Raw genomic sequence first — 18,987 nt, forward strand, 5'->3', positions numbered from 1 at the left:
CACTGCTCTGGGTATGTGTGTGTGCTCATTGCTCACTTGTGTGTGTACATGTGTGTGTTCACTGCTTCAGATGGGTTAAATACAGAGGAGGAATTATACTGTGCTTGAGTGTACATTTCTTCTTAAATCCTAAACAGACTGTACATGAGGGTTTTATTAAGTCCCAGGACTTGTCAGTGAGTCCAAACTTGCATTCCTTATTCACATAATCACAACCTTTCCTAGTGATTTTACTGCAGTTACTGAAAAATTCATAATAATTATGAATGAACAGAATAATCTGATTTAGCTGTATAAGCTCCTGTGATGACCTGGCGACTTGTCCAGGGTGTACCCCGCCTTTCGCTCGTAGTCAGCTGGGATAGGCTCCAGCTTGCCTGCGACCCTGTAGAAGGATAAAGCGGCTAGAGATAATGAGATGAGATGAGATGAGAAGCTCCTGTGATGACCTGGCGACTTGTCCAGGGTGTACCCCGCCTTTCGCCCGTAGTCAGCTGGGATAGGCTCCAGCTTGCCTGCGACCCTGTAGGACAGGATAAAGCGGCTACAGATAATGAGATGAGATGAGAGCTGTATAAACTGACTTTATGGAGATAAAGACTGGTGCACTTGAGGGTAAATTTTTTTTTACAAGATAAAAGTCTTCAATAATATAGACGACTTGCAACCACGTGATCAAAATGTGCTACATCATGAGCATCCGCCATGATGGTGGAGATACAAAGCAACTAGGATGGCAGCCACTGAAAGCGTGTCTGTAAACAATGCTGAATCTTCTCAATATTACCACAATTTGGACGGTCGAGCGAAGATTCGATAGGAAGAGAAGATAGATATGTGTGGTTTTGACCCATATTATTTTAAAAAGTCAGACTTTTCTGAAGATAAGACGCTTCTACCAACCATTGAGTACCCAGATATCATGTTCTATCTGGTTTGGTTGCCGAAGAATCAAGTCCGACCTTGGATGAAACATAGCCCATTTTTAGAGTGGGTGCCCAGTCTGGATTGTTTCTATTGTATAATTTTGCTAGCGCTCCTAGAAGCGAAATGGTAATGTGCGTGTTAAAATTATAACAACGACAGAGTGAACCACGACCAGAGAACGCTCATTTAATAGCAAAATTCTAACAACACGAAATAAAATTCTTCCATGAAATTATTGAGAAAGCTTTTGAATCTCACCTGAGATAAAATGATTACTGCAAACACGAGCTGTTTTGGTTTTAGCCTCGGTTAGATCAGCCCTGTCGATGTTGTTCAGCCGTGCTCGTCTCCTCTCCGTACTAAGCCTCAGAGTTTCCTCGCCCTCTTTCCAAATCACGGACGGAATTCTAAAAAATCGGAACGTGCCACGGTCACAAGGACTGTTGTGACCACAACCAAATACAGCACAAAGATATGGCATAGCTAAAAGAACGCTTAAAGCAGTGGAAAAACAAAGAGAGTTGCGCCCACATGACTATGTTTTGTATGGAATGTCGCTTGACCCCGCATTTGTATATCCACCAACATGGCCGACATCCGGGTTTCTATTTTGCTTTGATGTCACTTGCAAGTCAAGGATTGTAGTGGATATTAGGTTGTGTTGATTGTAAATGACTAATAAACAAACTCACACATCAAGTGTCTAAGTAGAGTGATCAAGATACATGCATTTATAGTGTACATGAGGAATTATAGCCCTTAATGACTGCAGACACCTGGAGTAAAGAAAACTCATTCTGGCTTACATAGCTACAAATCACCATAAAACACTCCCATGATCTCTTACAAAGCAAATCATTTAATGGCTGACAAAATAAATTTAGCTGTAGAATTTTCTTATATCATAGCCAGCCTCTTTTTTTTTATTTCTTTACCAGCTACAACACTGGCCACTAGGCGGTGTGTCTCATCTCATCTCAACTCATTATCTCTAGCCGCTTTATCCTTCTACAGGGTCGCAGGCAAGCTGGAGCCTATCCCAGCTGACTACGGGCGAAAGGTGGGGTACACCCTGGACAAGTCGCCAGGTCATCACAGGGCTGACACATAGACACAGACAACCATTCACACTCACATTCACACCTACGGTCAATTTAGAGTCACCAGTTAACCTAACCTGCATGTCTTTGGGGGAAACCGGAGCACTCGGAGGAAACCCACGTGGACACGGGGAGAACTTGCAAACTCCGCACAGAAAGGCCCTCGTCGGCCACGGGGCTCGAACCCAGACCTTCTTGCTGTGAGGCGACAGCGCAAACCACTACACCACTGTGCTGCCCTAGGCAGTGTGTATGACTGGCAATTACAAACACTGGCCACTAGGCAGTGTATATGACTAGTAATTATTAACACTGGCCACTAGGCGGTGTGACTGGTAATTACTAACACTGGTATGGTGGAGGCACGCACAGGACCGAAACCATCAGAAAACAACTCGATGGGTTTCTTTATGTATCCACACTCTATGCCTATGGGGCTCCGCTTGTGCGGGCCTTCGGCCCGCGCAGGAGCTTCGCTATGAATTGGAGCGTAGTTTTACACCGGATGCCCTTCCTACTGCAACTCTCCCATTTCCAGGCTTGGGAAACAACCATTCACTCCTATGGACAATTTAGAGTAGCCAGTTAACCTAACTCCATGTCTTTGGGGGAAACCGGAGCAGCTGGAGGAAACTCACAGGGAGAACATGCAAACTCCACACGCAAAGGCCCCCACAACTACTGGGCTCAGCCCAGAAGCTTCTTGTTGTGAGGTGACAGTGCTAACCGCCAGTTCTTGTAGTACTTGAGTCAGGGACTCGGACTCGAGTCCGACTCGTACCCTAATTTTAAGGACTTGTGACTTGACTTGGACTTGAGCACTGATGACTCAGACTTGGACTTGTGCATTAACTGCATTCAGACTCGTAAACTGGAGACAAGGACTCTGATTTTTTCTTTATTTTTTGTAACATGCCATAATAATTTGGCATAAGATATTTATCTACATTAAATTTTGTACAAATTTTGTGCAAGACTGTCACACTTGCAGCAGATAGACTCTTGGGCACGCTCCGGACACTGTGCATGCCAAGCAGATTCTCGTGCGCGCCATAAATGGTTTCACATCAAGGCAGCAACAGCCAGCATCAAATGATGCAGTTGGAGTCTTGTTCTCGGACCAATAGTGGACTCGACTCGAAATTTTCTTTAATGACTTGGACTTGACTCAGACTTGAACACTGGGGACTCAAGGCTGGACTCAGACTTGAGGTTTAGTGACTCGATTACAACACTGCTAACCACTGCACCACTCCTCCAGAGCTACTACTCACCTAATTTTATTTACCCAGCTCCAACTGCCAATGGATTAAAGACTTTCGATTGGCCAGGAAAGATGTGCAGATGAGCCAGCCCTAGTCAGACCACTTGCTAACTCTCATGACCATTCGTACAAGACTTTGTACTTTTTGCTTTTCTCCCCATACACAAACAACTACACATCTAATTGTCCATCAAACTCCTCAAGGTTTGCACATGATTCCTAAAAGCAACCTTCTCAATGAATCCATTATATATAAGGCTGCATGCAAAAAAAAAAGATAATTGCATGACAGTTACACAAAGAGGTAACCAAATCATTGTGCCCCCTGAAATATATTTTTTCCTCATCGAAATAAACTTATCCTGAAACAGTTGAGCTGACTGACCTGAATTGAACAGGGTGTCAACTAAGATTCTCTCCAAAAAGTGCCAGCTCACTGTATGGCATTTAAATGTATTATAATAACTGCAGACCCCTCAAAACCTCACAATATGTGAAAGCCCTGTCAATATGTATGTCTCCATTTTAAGAGGGACTTATGAGGGTTAGCTAAGCTGCTGTCCAATTGGGTTTAATTTTCAGTTTCTGTTAAGAACACCCTGTCTTATCTAGTAAGTCGAATTTCTTAATATTTGGCAGTATGTAAATTAGAGTATATTAGGTTGTAGGCTTTAGAATATTGATTTCAATTTGTATGCTTGTTATAATATAAACTAAATGCTATCTTGTTAGGGGTGGTGCAGTGGTTAGCACTGTTGCCTCACAGCAAGAAGGTTCTGGGTTCGAACCTCATGGCTGATGGGGGCTTTTCTCTGTGGAGTTTGCATGTTCTCTGTGTGGGTTTCCTCCTGGTGCTCCGGTTTCCTCCTACAGTTCAAAGACCTGCAGATTAGCTAAAAATAATCCACTGTGGCAACCCCTAATGGGAACAGCTAAAAGAAGAAGAAGCTATCTTGATATAATGTCTGTCTTGTTAGTTTTAGATAATTAAACAAAATCAGACAAGCATGGTTGTAGTGAGCAAAAGCAGGGCTATGATGTGACCGTAGGCAGGAGGCTACAGGCTGAATGCCGAAGCTAATCACAGCTGTGCTGTGTTGTATTCAGTACAACAGCAAGATTGTGAGTGTGATATTCCTTTTATACAACAGTTCTATAGACTGTGCATCCATCCATCCATCCATTATCTGTAGCTGCTTATCCTAAGCAGGGTTGCAGGCAAGCTGGAGTCTATCCCAGCTGACTATGGGTGAGAGGTGGGGTACACCCTGGACAAGTCGCCAGGTCATTGCAGGGCTGACACAAACAACCATTCACACTTACGGTCAATTTAGAGCCACTAATTAACCTAACCTGCATATCTTTGGACTGTGGGAGAAACCGGAGCACCTGGAGGAAACCCACAAGCAAACTCCACACAGAAAGGCCTTCGTCAGCTGCTGGGCTCAAACCCAGGACCTTCTTGCTGTGAGGCGAGAGTGCTAACCACTACACCACCGTGCCGCCATAGACTGTATACTGTACAGTTAATACTGTACTGAGTAACTCATCTTCGACAATACAACATATGGCTAAATATTGTGTTTATTTTTGCTCCATTGATGAAAATAGTTCCCAGAGAGGGGCGGCACGGTGGTGTAGTGGTTAGCGCTGTCGCCTCACAGCAAGAAGGTCCGGGTTCGAGCCCCGTGGCCGGCGAGGGCCTTTCTGTGCGGAGTTTGCATGTTCTCCCCATGTCCGTGTGGGTTTCCGCCGGGTGTTCCGGTTTCCCCCACAGTCCAAAGACATGCAGGTTAGGTTAACTGGTGACTCTAAATTGACCGTAGGTGTGAATGTGAGTGTGAATGGTTGTCTGTGTCTATGTGTCAGCCCTGTGATGACCTGGCGACTTGTCCAGGGTGTACCCCGCCTTTCACCCATAGTCAGCTGGGATAGGCTCCAGCTTGCCTGCGACCCTGTAGAAGGATAAAGCGGCTAGAGATAATGAGATGAGATGAGATGAGTTCCCAGAGAAGCCACAGGTTGATAGAGCATTGCGTCTGCAGTGTATAAAATAGCACTTGATACAGTACATGTTGCATTATGTTGCATTTTTTCTATCATGTGCCACAAGTTATTTGTGTGCACTACTTAAAATAGCTACAAGATTCTAAATCAAATTCGTGAAATTATAATATGTGAAGTTCTCACATTACTCTCTGAATAGAGCTTATTACAGTGGTGCTTTAAAGTTTGTGAACCCTTTAGCATTTTCTATATTTCTGCATAAATATGACCTGAAACATTATCAGATTTTCACACAAGTCCTAAAAGTAGATAAAGAGAACCCAGTTAAACAAATGAGACAAAAATATTAGGGGAGAGTGGGGTAAGATGTGCCAGTTTTTACTTAAAGTGACTTTAAAGCGAGGCCATGACAGTAATGCTTCCAACTAAATTATGTACATATATTTCAGGATGTGGTGCATCCCAGGGAACAATCACTTTGGATCTGAAATATAGTATTTAAGAAATATAGCTTTCTGAAAAAAAGTGGTCTTGTGGCACAACTTGCCCCCGGTGCAGGGTAAGTTGTTCCTTTGGAGAGAATACATTGGGGTAAATTGTGCCATTGATTACTGAAGTAAAACAGTATATTTTGATCTCAGAAACTGTAATGCTATATAAATGCTAGACAAATTCAATACAAAATTACTCATTTAAGGTTTATTTAAAGTTATTTTACAACATCAAAGGCAAATTTTTATACAATCCTATTGCGCCACATGAGCACATCAAAGGTCAACTTTCTTAAACAAGGCCTAGCTCTTCATGAACACATCAGAACAAAGTTGAGTTCCAAATAAAAAAAAAATCAGCAATTCTATAGGTAGTTTATGACATTGAAGGCCAATTTTCTTAAACAAGGCCTAGTGCCACATGAACACATGTTCAGAACAAAATGAAATTCAAATGAAGACCAAATTGACTGCAATTCTCTTCACAGATCTGGCCTACTACGTAACATCCCACTTGTCGATGCTACAGGGGAATATAAATTTCTGCTCCCTTCTGGCTGTACCACCAAGTGTTTGTGGTGTGGGTAGTTTCTTATGCACATCTTCTCTAGGGATGACTCTTTCATCATTTTCTTTGAAAATGAAGATGGGCTTTCCATCCACAGACCTCTTACTACATCGCCTTAGAAACTTTGCACTGATGTCAGCACCATCAACCTTCTCAACCAATCCAACATAGTTGTAGGATTTGGTTTTGCCTGCAAAGTTCACAGTGACAAAGTCCCCAGCAGACAGATCCTTGTCACCATCATCATCATTCTGGACATCTGAACTCTCATAGTCAGTGGTGTCGTTAAGTGGAATGGAAATGTCACTCTCTTCTGAGCTACTGGAGACAATCACTTTCTTTTTTGGTTTGGTTGGTTTGGACCCTTTCAGAGCCCCTCTCTTCTTATTTTCATTCCTTTTCTCCTTTCCACCTCTTTCATTTTCTCTGCCATGTGTGTTCTCCAGGCCATCTTCTGCTTCATCATCTTCAGTGGTGTCATTAAGTGGAATGTCCATGGTGCTTTCTTCTGAACTACTGTACATGACCATTTTCTTCATGAGTTTAGTTTGATTTGATTCTTTGAGAGCCCTTTTCTTCTGCCTTTCATTCTTTTTCTTTTCCTTTTCAGCCATTTTATCTTCTTTTTCTTTTTGCGCCTTCTCCAGCTCCATCTTCTCAGGTGTGTTGGTCATGATTTTTGATTTTACTTTCTTCTCATTCTGAGCTTTCTTGCTGTGGCTTTTGGCAAGGGAAGTATGGCCTCTGGAGATACATAACCCAAATGGGCAGAAGAACCAGCTTTGTCACTTGATGATTGCTTGGGATTTGGTTCCAGAAGAGTAGGTGGCTCCCCTGGGTCTGGACCTGCTTCAAGACCTGTGGCATGTGCATGTGCAGGTGGCATGTGCCTCACCACCTGACGAATGGACTTCCCCTTCTCCACCTCTTTCACTGCTCTGTCCATGTCCTCTAGAGGAGTGCCTGTCTTCCTCTTATAACTCCGTGGCATGATGGTCTATTTCTATTTTTGGTCTAAAATTAAGAATGTCACATAGTTTTAGTGATAAAATGTAAGAATACAATGTACAATGACAATAAAATAATATATTTAAAATATTCATAAATGGGGGTGAGTTGTGCCACTGGCACAACTTAACCCAGGCCCTTTGGCACAAATCACCCCAACCCCATTTTGGAAAAAATGCATCATCCAGCAAGTTTGAGCTAACATCAAGCTAGCTGTATAGACTCATAGTGTAGCTTACCAAAGCACTAAAACGTGTGAAATTTTTTCAAACTTGTCTATAACTGTTCAGACACAACAATCAAAAAACCTTGATCATAAAAATTTTACTTTGAAAAGCAAAAAACAGTTTTTTGAACTTAAATGTGCTTACCTCTCATGCAATGAAGCTCTCTTCTTTGCAGGATGAGTAAAATGGCTGACTCTTCAAAAATGTATGGTCACATGACCAATTTCTTCTATGGTTCCCTAGAAACAGGGGGTGGCACAACTTCCCCACTGGCACATCTCACCTAGTCTGGCTAACGCGACTTCAAAGCTCTGCGAGCATTTGGTCTGGCAAAGATATTAAGCCCAACTGTTTACCAAAGGCATGGTTGACCCACCTCCCTGAAATGCCTCAGTTTGCTACTGGTCGAAGCCAGAAAAGGCTGTGATGAAGCTTAAACCAATCACATCACTCTTTCCTCTGACGTATGTGACGCGACGGAAACTGCTTGAGTAACAGGAAGAAGATAAATACCTCCAGGGCTTCTCTTTGCTCCGTTTTCAATGAGAACTTTCTGTTGAATGCTTTCAATACAGCATCTACCGCTGTGTCAAAGGCTTGCCGCTGCTCCATGTTCGTAATGTTTCTAGTGAATGAAGCGCTTCCGGCATAGATTCTGTAAACAATCTATGGCTTCCGGTCGCAGTTCTACTACGTCACTGCCTTGAACACGCCTATACCCAGGGCCGTTGGAGATGCTCAAAGTTGATTGGCTCCCGATTTTTCGGGAGCTTGGAAGAGCTGGAGATAGCTTGCCTTGCCAGACTAAGCTCGCAACAGGCCCTCGTGTTGCGTCACACTTAGGATGGGCGGGCCCAGGCTACATCTCACCCCACTCTCCCCTATACTTGGTCATTTATTTATTGAGGAAAATGATCCAATATTACATATCTGTGAGTGGCAAAAGTATGTGAACCTCTAGGATTAGCAGTTAATTTGAAGGTGAAATTAGAGTCAGGTGTTTTCAATCAATGGGATGACAATCAGGTGTGAGTGGGCACCCTGTTTTATTTAAAGAACAGGGATCTATCAAAGTCTGATCTTCACAACACATGTTTGTGGAAGTGTATCATGGCATGAACAAAGGAGATTTCTGAGGACCTCAGAAAAAGCGTTGGAAAAGGCTGGAAAAGGTTACAAAACCATCTCTAAAGAGTTTGGACTCCACCAATCCACAGTCAGACAGATTGTGTACAAGTGGAGGAAATTCGAGACCATTGTTACCCTCCCCAGGAGTGGTCCACCAACAAAGATCACTCCAAGAGCAAGGTATGTAATAGTTGGCGAGGTCACAAAGGACTCCAGGGTAACTTCTAAGCAACTGAAGGCCTCTCTCACATTGGCTAATGTTAATGTTCATGAGTCTACCATCAGGAGAACACTGAACAACAATGGTGTACATGGCAGGGTTGCAAGGAGAAAGCCACTGCTCACCAAAAAGAACATTGCTGCTCGTCTGCAGTTTGCTAAAGATCACATAGACAAGCTAGAAGGCTACTGGAAAAATGTTTTGTGGATGGATGAGACCAAAATAGAACTTTTAGGTTTAAATGAGAAGCATTACATTTGGAGAAAGGAAAACACTGCATTCCAGCATAAGAACCTTATCCCATCTGTGAAATGTGGTGGTAGTATCATGGTTTGGGCCTGTTTTGCTGAATCTAGGCCAGGATGGCTTGCCATCATTGATGGAACAATGAATTCTGAATTATACCAATTAATTCTAAAGGAAAATGTCAGGACATCTGTCCATGAACTGAATCTCAAGAGAAGGTGGGTCATACAGCAAGACAACGACCCTAAGCACACAAGTCATTCTACCAAAGAATATCTGGGCTGGTGACATCTGAATAATTAGGTATGAACCTACGATAGTAGCCAGCCAGCCCCAGGAACTGTCTCACCCCCTTTTTGGTCTTGGACCTCGGGCAGGCCGCAATCGCTGCCGTCTTATTAATTTGGGGACGCACCTGCCCATGGCCTAAGTGGAAACCCAGATACCGTACTTCCACCCGCCCAATTGTACACTTCTTTGGGTTAGCTGTGAGACCCGCTCACCTCAGTGACTTTAGGAAGGCCCTGCGGTGTTTGAGGTGCCGCGGCCAGTCATTGCCGTAGATGACAATATCATCGAGATACGCGGCTGCGTAGGTGGTGTGGGGGCGGAGGACCCTGTCCATAAGCCACTGGAACATAGTGGGTGCCCCAAACAACCCAAAAGGAAGTGTGACGAATTGGTGTAAGCCAAACGGTGTGGAAAAGGCCATTTTCTCTTGGGACAGAGGAGTCAAGGGGATCTGCCAATATCCCTTCGTTAAATCCAGTGTCAAATAAAAACAAGCAGTGCCTAATTGATTGAGCAGCTCGTCAATGTGAGGCATTGGGTATGCATCAAATTTAGACACCATGTTGACTTTCCTATAGTCCACACAGAACCGGACCGACCCATCGGCCTTGGGGACCAGGACCACTGGACTGCTCCTGTCACTGTGGGACTCCTCAATTATGCCCATTTCGAGCATGGCCTCGAGTTCATCCCAGGCCACCTTTTTTGTGTGTTCGGGCAGGCGGTAAGGGCGGCTGCCCACTACCACCCCCGGGGGCATCTTAATGTGGTGTTCTATGAGGTGGGTGCAGCCGGACAGGGGTGAAAACATGTCGGAAAATTCTTTCTGCAACTGGGCTACCTTCATGAGTTGAGCTGGGGAGAGGTGGTCTTCACAGGGGACCGGAGTGGTGGGCAATGTCAATTTTCTTTTTTGAACCTCCAGCCCCAGCTACGCCTTCTCTGGGATTACTGACACCAACGCCACAGGGACCTCCTCATTCCAACGTTTTAATAGATTGAGGTGGTAAATTTGCAATGCCCCACCCCTGTCCATTCGCCTCACCTCATAGTCGATGTCCCCAACTCGCCGTGTGACCTCGAAGGGCCCTTGCCACTTGGCGATCTATCTGGAGCTCGACGTGGGCAGTAATACGAGTACTTTGTCTCCTGGTGTGAACTCTCTAAGGCGCGTGCCCCTGTCATACAGTCGGACTTGACGTTCTTGCGCCTGCCACAAATTCTCCTGGATTAAGCGCGTGAGTGTGTGGAGTTTGGCGCACAGGTCAAGAACATATTGAATCTCATTCTTACTAGATGAAGGTCCATCCTCCCAATTTTCATGTAGCACATCCAAAATGCCACACGGCTTACGCCCATATAATAATTAAAATGGTGAGAAACCTGTGGAGGCTTACAGGACCTCTCGTACTGCAAATAACAGGGGCTCGAGCCACTTATCCCAATTATGTGCATCTTCACTTACGAACCTCCGAATTATACTTTTGAGAGTTTGATTAAACCATTCCACTAAGCCATCGGTTTGTGGGTGATAGACGCTGGTGCGGATAGGCTTAATCCTCAGTAACCCATACAACTCACGCCGTGTGTGTGACATAAATGTAGTGCCTTGGTCTGTCAGGATTTCTTTCGGAATCCCGACCTGGGAGATAAAGCAGAAAAGCGTTTCCGCAATACTGTGTGCTGAGATATTCCAGAGAGGCACTGCTTCTGGGTATCGCGTTGCATAGTCCACCAGAACTAAAATAAAGTGATATCCCCGTGCCGACCGATCTAATGGCCCGATGAGATCCATTCCAATTCTTTCAAAAGGGGTCTCGATTAAAGGGAGAGGGCGCAAAGGCGCTTTTGGAGTGGCCGTGGGATTTACTAATTGGCATTCGCGGCACGCCGCACACCACCGACGGACATCCCCACAAATTCCTGGCCAATAGAACTGGGCCATTATTCGGGCTAGTGTTTTATCCTGCCCTAAGTGTCTGGCCATGGGATTAAAGTGAGCCGCCTGGAATATGAGTTCCTGGCGGCTCTTTGGGATTAATAACCGTGTGATCTTTTTGCCAGTTTGAGTGTCCTGCATCACTCGGTATAACCTATCCTTAATAATAGCAAAGTAGGGGAAGGCTGGCGTCGCATTTGGCTGGAGAATTTGACCATCGATTACTCTCACTTGGTCAAATGCATGCCGCAGAGTCCCGTCTCGCGACTGCTCTAACTGGAAATCCCCAAGGGAATCCCTGAGAGAGGGAGGAGGGGTAGGGTGCTTCTCACTCTGCATATCACCCTGATGCTGTACTGACGTAGATGGCTCTGTGACAGCTTCTCCCGCCAATGCTAGTCTGGGGTCTTCCCCAGATGGATTACTGCAGGACCCACTCCTTACTATGTGCGTCATTAATTCCTTAAAACCCATCCAATCAGTCCCCAAAATCAGTGAGTGGGTGAGATGAGGGTTAACCGCTGCCTTTACACTATGCTTTTCCCCCTGAAATAGAATGTGGACGGATGCTAAAGGGTAGTTGTGAATATCCGTGTGCACACACAACACCTTCACCATTCGTGCTCTCCCCAATGCCTCACCTTGCACCAGGCTTTGGTGGATTGAGATCTGGTTACAGCCGGAATCCACCAAAGCTTGGTATGTATGCCCTTGGACACTTACCGGTATACGGTACACTCCGGCCCGATCGAGGGTGGTTTTTGGCACATCGGGGACCCGGACCATTGTGCCCACCTCCATCGTGGATCACTGATTTTGGAAATGTTCCGGCTCCCTGCAGCGCCAGCACACCAGCCCAGGCTCTCCCTCTGCACCTGTGTTATGGACATCAGTCACCCGGGGGGGAGAAGACACAGACAAGGAAGGGGAAAACAGGAGGACACCATGGGTGCACCGGGCCGGCTGTGGGGGAGTCGGCCCCTGCCTTCGTGGTGGGGGAATGGGGCGAGGACAGGAAGCAGAGGGAGAGGGAAAGAGAGAGAGGAAAGAGGAGAAGAGGAAACATGTCTTCCTGCCATTGGAACTGCCACCATGTGGTCCTCTGCCAGCTCGATAGCTTGGTCCAGGGACGCCGGGCGATGACACTGGACCCACTCCACTGTTCCTTCTGGAAGTCGCGCGATGAATTGCTCCAGTGTCACCAGGTTGATAACTCGCTCGGCGTTGCAGTTGTCTGTCCTCAGCCACCGCCGGCAGGCGTCCCGGAGTTGTTGCCCGAATGCAAACGGTCGGCCAACCTCCTCCAAGCACAGCGAGCTGAAGCGCTGCCACTGTTGCTGTGGGGAGCAGCCGACATGCTGGAGGATGGCTCTTCGGAGGTCCGTGTACACGAGCCGGCTGTCGGTGGGGAGCTGCAGCATGGCAAGCTGCTCCTTGCCTGTCAAAAGGGGGAGGAGGCGCGCTGCATGCTGGTCGACCGGCCAACCCCATGCCTCCGCTGCTTGCTCAAAGAGCGCGAGGAAGGCTTCTGGATCATCGTGCGGACTCATCTTTGTTAGGGTGAGGTGGGGAGGGTTCGCTCCAGTGGCGGTGGTGGACCCAGCCGACGCGAGCAGGTGCCGGAATGCCTGGCGGTCTTCCTGTTGGGACAGCACCAAGGCTTCGAACCATTGTTCTTGCTCCTTTCGGAGGGCGACCAGCACTTGGTGCTGGTTCTGCTGGGCTGTGGCAAGGGCATGGATCAGGTCCTTGAACGGAGGGGAATCCATGGGGCTGTTCCCTTATGCACTCCCAGGTTTCAGCACCACTGTAGTGAGACCCTGATGTGGGTGGAGCACAGAAGCATGGCAGGCAGTTGTTTGCTCCTTAATTATTTTCTTTATTGTGGCTTTTCAGCCCAAAACACTCTCTCTCTCTCTCTCTCTCTCTCTCTCACACACACACACACACACACACACACACACACACACACACACACAGGCTATTATCAAGCCCTCGGCGCCAATCTCCCCTTCTCACTTTTCTTTTATAGGGCGCAGTCACTGGAAGAGACACACAAACACACGTTAATTGACAACAGGTATAGCAATATGACCACTCACCTTCCCTGACGCCGCCCTCCATTCACAGACTGACGCTCGGCCACACCCCCGCTGCCACAAATGGCTAAAGAAGAATAAAGTTAATTTTTTGGAATGGTCAAGTCAAAGTCCTGACCTTAATCCAATCGAAATGTTGTGGAAGGACCTGAAGAGAGCAGTTCATGTGAGGAAACCCACCAACATCCCAGAGTTGAAGCTGTTCTGTACGGAGGAATGGGCTAAAATTCCTCCAAGCCGGTGTGCAGGACTGATCAACAGTTACCGCAAATGTTTAGTTGCAGTTATTGCTGCACAAGGGGGTCACACCAGATACTGAAAGCAAGGGTTCACATACTTTTACCACTCACAGATATGTAATATTGGATCATTTTCCTCAATAAAGAAATGACCAAGTATAATACTTTTGTCTCATTTGTTTAACTGGGTCATCTTTATCTACTTTTAGGACTTGTATGAAAATCTGATCATGTTTTAGGTAATATTTATGCAGAAATATAGGAAATTCTAAAGGGTTCACAAACTTTCAAGCACCACTGTATCTGTCCAGGTCTGTAGTATGAAATGTTTTCGGCTGTGTTTTTGTTTAAAAATGTTTTCCAAATTGTAGCTGTGTTTAATTCATATCCAGAATAAAAATATATATTTAACCCCGCCGACAGTAGTCGGAGGGGTTATTATTTTCACCTGCGTCAGTCTGTGTGTGTGTATCTGTCTGTCTGTCTGTCTGTGTGTCTGCAAGATATCTCAAGAACCAATGGATCGATTTGGACCAAATTTTGTACATGTGTTGCCAATCACCCAGGAAGGAAACCATTAAATTTTGGAGGTCAAAGGTCAAAGGTCAAGGTCATGGCAGAACTTCGAAATTTTCACCCAATGTATTTTAATAGGGAAAAGGCGGGGTTTGCACTCGTTAGAGTGTCCCTGTCTAGTCCAATATAATATACTCAGCATAAACATTTTAAATAGATTCTATATTTTTGGTCCATCCATGACATATTACTAAAGTAGCCTATTTACTGTTGTTGATGTGGGTCACTTGCTGTTAGCCAATTCACTTTCTCGTACCAGGAGAGCTGAAAGGAACGAGTATTATTCCCTACCTTTTTCACCAAGTCAATTTGAGGCGTTGGTCTACCCTGCTCTTTAATTTTAATTTTTTCCTCGAAAGGAAGACTGGCAAATGGCTTCGCCAAAATTAAATCAGCAATGCTTGGCATCCGTGCGCAGCTTTCTTGCTAGCTGACTAGCCCCCTCAAGTTCAAGTTCAGTCACTCAAATAAACGAAATTTCTGGAACTAAGATAGCAAACTTGACAACACTATATTTACACTTTATTTACAATGAAAATATATACAAACTAAAAAAGCTGGTAGAAACCATATGTAATGAATGAAATCGAAATGTAAGCTGATCTCTTACAATACACCACGGCACTTGTGAATCCGCATGGGACTGAACTGAGATTCACCGCCGCCTGTCTATATTTGAAACGAGCTGTCAATCAAAGAAAATATCCGGCCGCTTTCACCAATCACCAGTCTCCTCGCGGAAAGCTTTGCCATGTCCCTCCCACTGTGAGGCTGGGAGTCCGGTGGGCGGGCATTTTCGCAGTATTTGTCCAATAACCGTCTTGCATTTTGAGATTGAAAAGCGCATAGCTCCCAAATGCCATTGAAGTCCACTGAGGCTGGGAGTCCGGTGGGCGGGCGTTTTCGCAGTATTTGTCCAATAATCGTCTTGCATTTTGATATTGAAAGCGCATAGCTCCCAAATGCCATTGAAGTCCACTGATGCTGGGCTGCATCGCGTTGTCACGAGGGGGAAAAACTCATACACACATTAGGCGAACTGGGGAAAGTTATAACGGAATGATTTCGCACTGTAGTTGGGTTGAGCACATATATTTCTATGATTCTGGATCTGAAATAGCAATGTTATAAGGTCGGCTATAACATAAGCCTAGCGCAATTCATCCTACACGATGTTCGTCATTTTTAGAGGAGGCTGAGCTTCCCTCATTGTCTTAGAGCAATCGCCCATGGTGTGTGTACCTCAGCTCTGAATGGAACTCCTGGTTGTTAATTACAAAGATTCAATTGTAGTCAAAAAAGCATTAATGGGTTTATTAGTAGCTCATCCAGCCAACAGGTGATGAGCTTATGCCATCATGTGTCATTTGTTGTCCGTCCGGTGGCATCTACATTTCACAAAAATCGTTTCTTGTTTTTCAATTCTTCCCTGATTTTTATTCTTTTTGGCAGGAAGGTAGGTCTGCCTGGGGTGCATATGGCTTCTACCCAAATCTGCATAATTGCAATTCATAATGAAGATATGGAGTAATTAAGCCCTAATGAGCAGTTTTCACACAAATCGCTTCTTCTCCGTCAATTCTTCACCAATTTTTATTCTTTCTGGCATGAAGGTAGGGGTACCTAGGGTGCATATAACTTATAACCAGATTTGCTTAATTGAAATTATTAATGAAGTTATGGACTAATTCTGCCTTAATGAGCAGCTCAACAAAAATCGCTTCTTCTCGGTCAACTCTTCGCTGTTTTGGATTCTTTCTGGCAAATAGGTACCGTAGGTATTCCTAGAGTGTATAAAGCTTCTATATATAGCTTGTATATAGTGTATATAGCTTGCGACATTTATTGCGCAAGGTGGCCCACTTTAGACAGAGCCGGAGTGAGCTACGCCATCATTGATGGTCTCGTTTATTTTTCCAACCAAGTAAAGCGTGTTAATAGTGTTGGATAGACTTTTAAACATAAACCTGTTACGCTGCCAAGTACAAATTTCATGACTAAATAGAAACACAATATTTTTCATTACTTAAAAGTGTAATCTAGATTTCTTTAAGATTAGATATTCTCCTGCTTCTCATGTAGCTACTTTTTATTTGGTTTCATATTAATCTGTGTAAGTTATGGATTTGGGGTGCATATAGCTTTTAGCCAAATTTGCATAATTGCAATTAATAAAGAATTTACTACTCCTTGTGTTATTGTAAGAGCTAAACAAAGTTATTTTGGTTGACATTTTCATTCCCATTTAGTTGTAATGCATGGATCTAGTGAAAGGAAATTATAGAATAAGAAATGATTACAAAGACCAATCTATCAAAAGAAGATCATGATTTATAAATAAAAGAGCAGACTGTCTCAGTCCTAGTGACAGTTATTATGTTTACAGGAAATTACACTCAGTAAATCGTAAATGAAAAAGATAATGACTGACATCTAAATCTAATCAGGAAGCACATTAATAAAACTATTGTAGTACGACTCCAGATATTTTCAGCTGTACCTACGCTGATTTCAAGCACTGGATTTTGGTAGTCAGATTACATAATCCAGCTTTCGTGCAGAATCAAGACGGGGAAAAGGAAAGAAAGTGAATGCCATTCTTCATCCTCTTACACAATGCCTGTATTGTCAGGTCATTTCTAAGCAACAAGAAGACCTCGAACCCACACCTGATACTGCTTGACATCAATTATACGGAAACCAGTGATCAACAAACTAAGGATTTCATGTCTACAGTAGCTTTAGGTTCAGACTTTCTTATATATTTTTTATATGTAAAATATCTAGCTATTAGAGAAACAGTACGGGGGAAAGCAACGGGCATTTGTATGAGTCCATACTGTATGTTTTATTAATTATGCACATGAATGAAAATATAGTATGTTGTATTTGCCTTCAGTGGTAATCTCTCTGTTATTCTCATGTATTATTCAAGTGTGTTCTAGTTAGTAGTATGTCATGTCACATGTCTTATCTATTAATGATGTTCACTGGGAACACTGACAACATGAAGTGAATTTTACAGTCCCCAGATCTGATGAGTGATGATCAAGTGTTGCAATAAAAGCATTAAAAGCATTAAACATAATATCTGAGATAGCGTGTAAAATTGTTGCATTGTTATTTGGGCTAAATAGACAAAAAATGCAAATGACCTCTTGTAAATTTGATGTCAAATGTTCTCTCAGGCAAGTGCAGAGCTAAGGCTGCACATTTAGTTTCAATATTTAAACTGGAACTTGAAAGTTCTAGTGATTTCTATGAATGGACAATATTTAAAAATAATAATAATTATTATAATTATAAGCAACTTACCAGTTGAGAGCTTGTGACGATTTTCATTCAGCCAGAAAAACAATTTGGCAAAATGACAATTACACACCCAGGGGTTCCCCTCCAGATGTATTAATCTCAAGGAAGGCAGTTGGCTCAGCACTCTGACATCCAGGCCAGAGAGGCCATTCTTCTCCAGCTCCAGCTCTCGTAAGGAAGTGAGGCCTGAAAAGGCACCCTCGCTCACCATGCTTAGATAGGGGTTGTTACCCAGACGAAGCTTGATCAGGCTGCGCGATTCTCCAAAAGTTCCCGAAGGGATCTCGGTTAAGTTGTTGCTTCCCAAGTCCAAGTAGACAAGCCTGGAGGAGCTGGTCAGCGTCCCTGGCTCCAGCCTGGTCAGAGAGTTATTCCGCAGGTCCAGGTACACCAGATCACTGTAGAGAACTAAAAAATCTGAAGGGATCCCAGGTATCCAGTTATTGGACAAAATGAGCCTCCGTGTGTCCAGAGGGAAGGAGTCTGGTAAACGGGTGAGCCCTCGACCGGTGCAGTCCACGGTGTGATGATCTGGACACATGCAGCTGGATGGACAGTTTTGAGCCCAAGTGACTAAGGCAGAGGAGAGCAAAGCGAGGAAAGGCTGAAGCCAGTAAACACATGAGAACATTGTCAAGGGGGTGAAAGGTGAAAGGGAGAATAGGGGGTTTAAGGAAAGGGAACTTGAGAAAGGGGAGACAGGGAAGGGTCAGGGGGAAGGAGATGAGGTGAAGGGAGGGGGGAGCATAAGGAAGAGAAAGGCGTCAGGGTTGTTGAGAAGGCATCTTTCCTCGCCTGTTAGATCACAATGTAAATAAGGGTTCAGCATCATCAAAGAGCACAGAAAGACACGAAATGCTATTTTCCAAGAGATCATATAGCAGGCAGTGTGGGTCGTGTGGCAGCCTGCTCGCTCTGAGCGTGAAGGAGGAGGATAGAGCGGAGTGTGTGAGAAAGAGAGAGAGAGAGAGAGAGAGATGCTAGGGATTAGGAAAGAGGTAAATAGAAGCAAGAGGGGGTGTGAATGGGGGTTGGTCAGAAGAGGGGATGTGACAAAGGGGGAGGTGTGCTTGTCTGGGTTAACCCACAGTCATCACTGATGCCATCAACCGTCTGTGGGTGATGCCTTATTGGAGCAGGTCTCCATTATTAATCCACTTTTATTGTTCAGCACAGCTTGTGGGTTATAAAATATCTGACACATCAAGTCAGTTGGAAAGAGAAGATGCACAGAAGGCAGTGCTGCTCGCAGACAGTGATGCTGAGCTTCCTTTCTCTTGTCCTCTCCATGCAGTCGGCATACGAATTCATATTCCAGCTCCATTGCCATGGTGATGAGCACAAA

The 18,987-nt window shown here is 44.6% G+C and overlaps 1 protein-coding gene across 1 annotated transcript in view; it reads right to left on the bottom strand.

Annotated features, from left to right (window-relative positions):
• The window catches only part of lrrc38a (leucine rich repeat containing 38a), a 28,574-nt gene extending 10,031 nt beyond the window's left edge, over positions 1-18,543 (bottom strand). The window contains exon 1 of the mRNA XM_060936958.1: positions 17,646-18,543. Within this exon, the coding sequence (XP_060792941.1) occupies positions 17,646-18,273 (628 nt within the window). The 5' untranslated portion in view covers positions 18,274-18,543. The remainder of the gene's footprint in view (positions 1-17,645) is intronic.
• Between the last annotated feature and the right edge of the window lie 444 nt (positions 18,544-18,987).

The sequence above is a fragment of the Neoarius graeffei genome, chromosome 13 (genome assembly GCF_027579695.1).
Source record: "Neoarius graeffei isolate fNeoGra1 chromosome 13, fNeoGra1.pri, whole genome shotgun sequence".
NCBI lineage: Eukaryota > Metazoa > Chordata > Actinopteri > Siluriformes > Ariidae > Neoarius > Neoarius graeffei.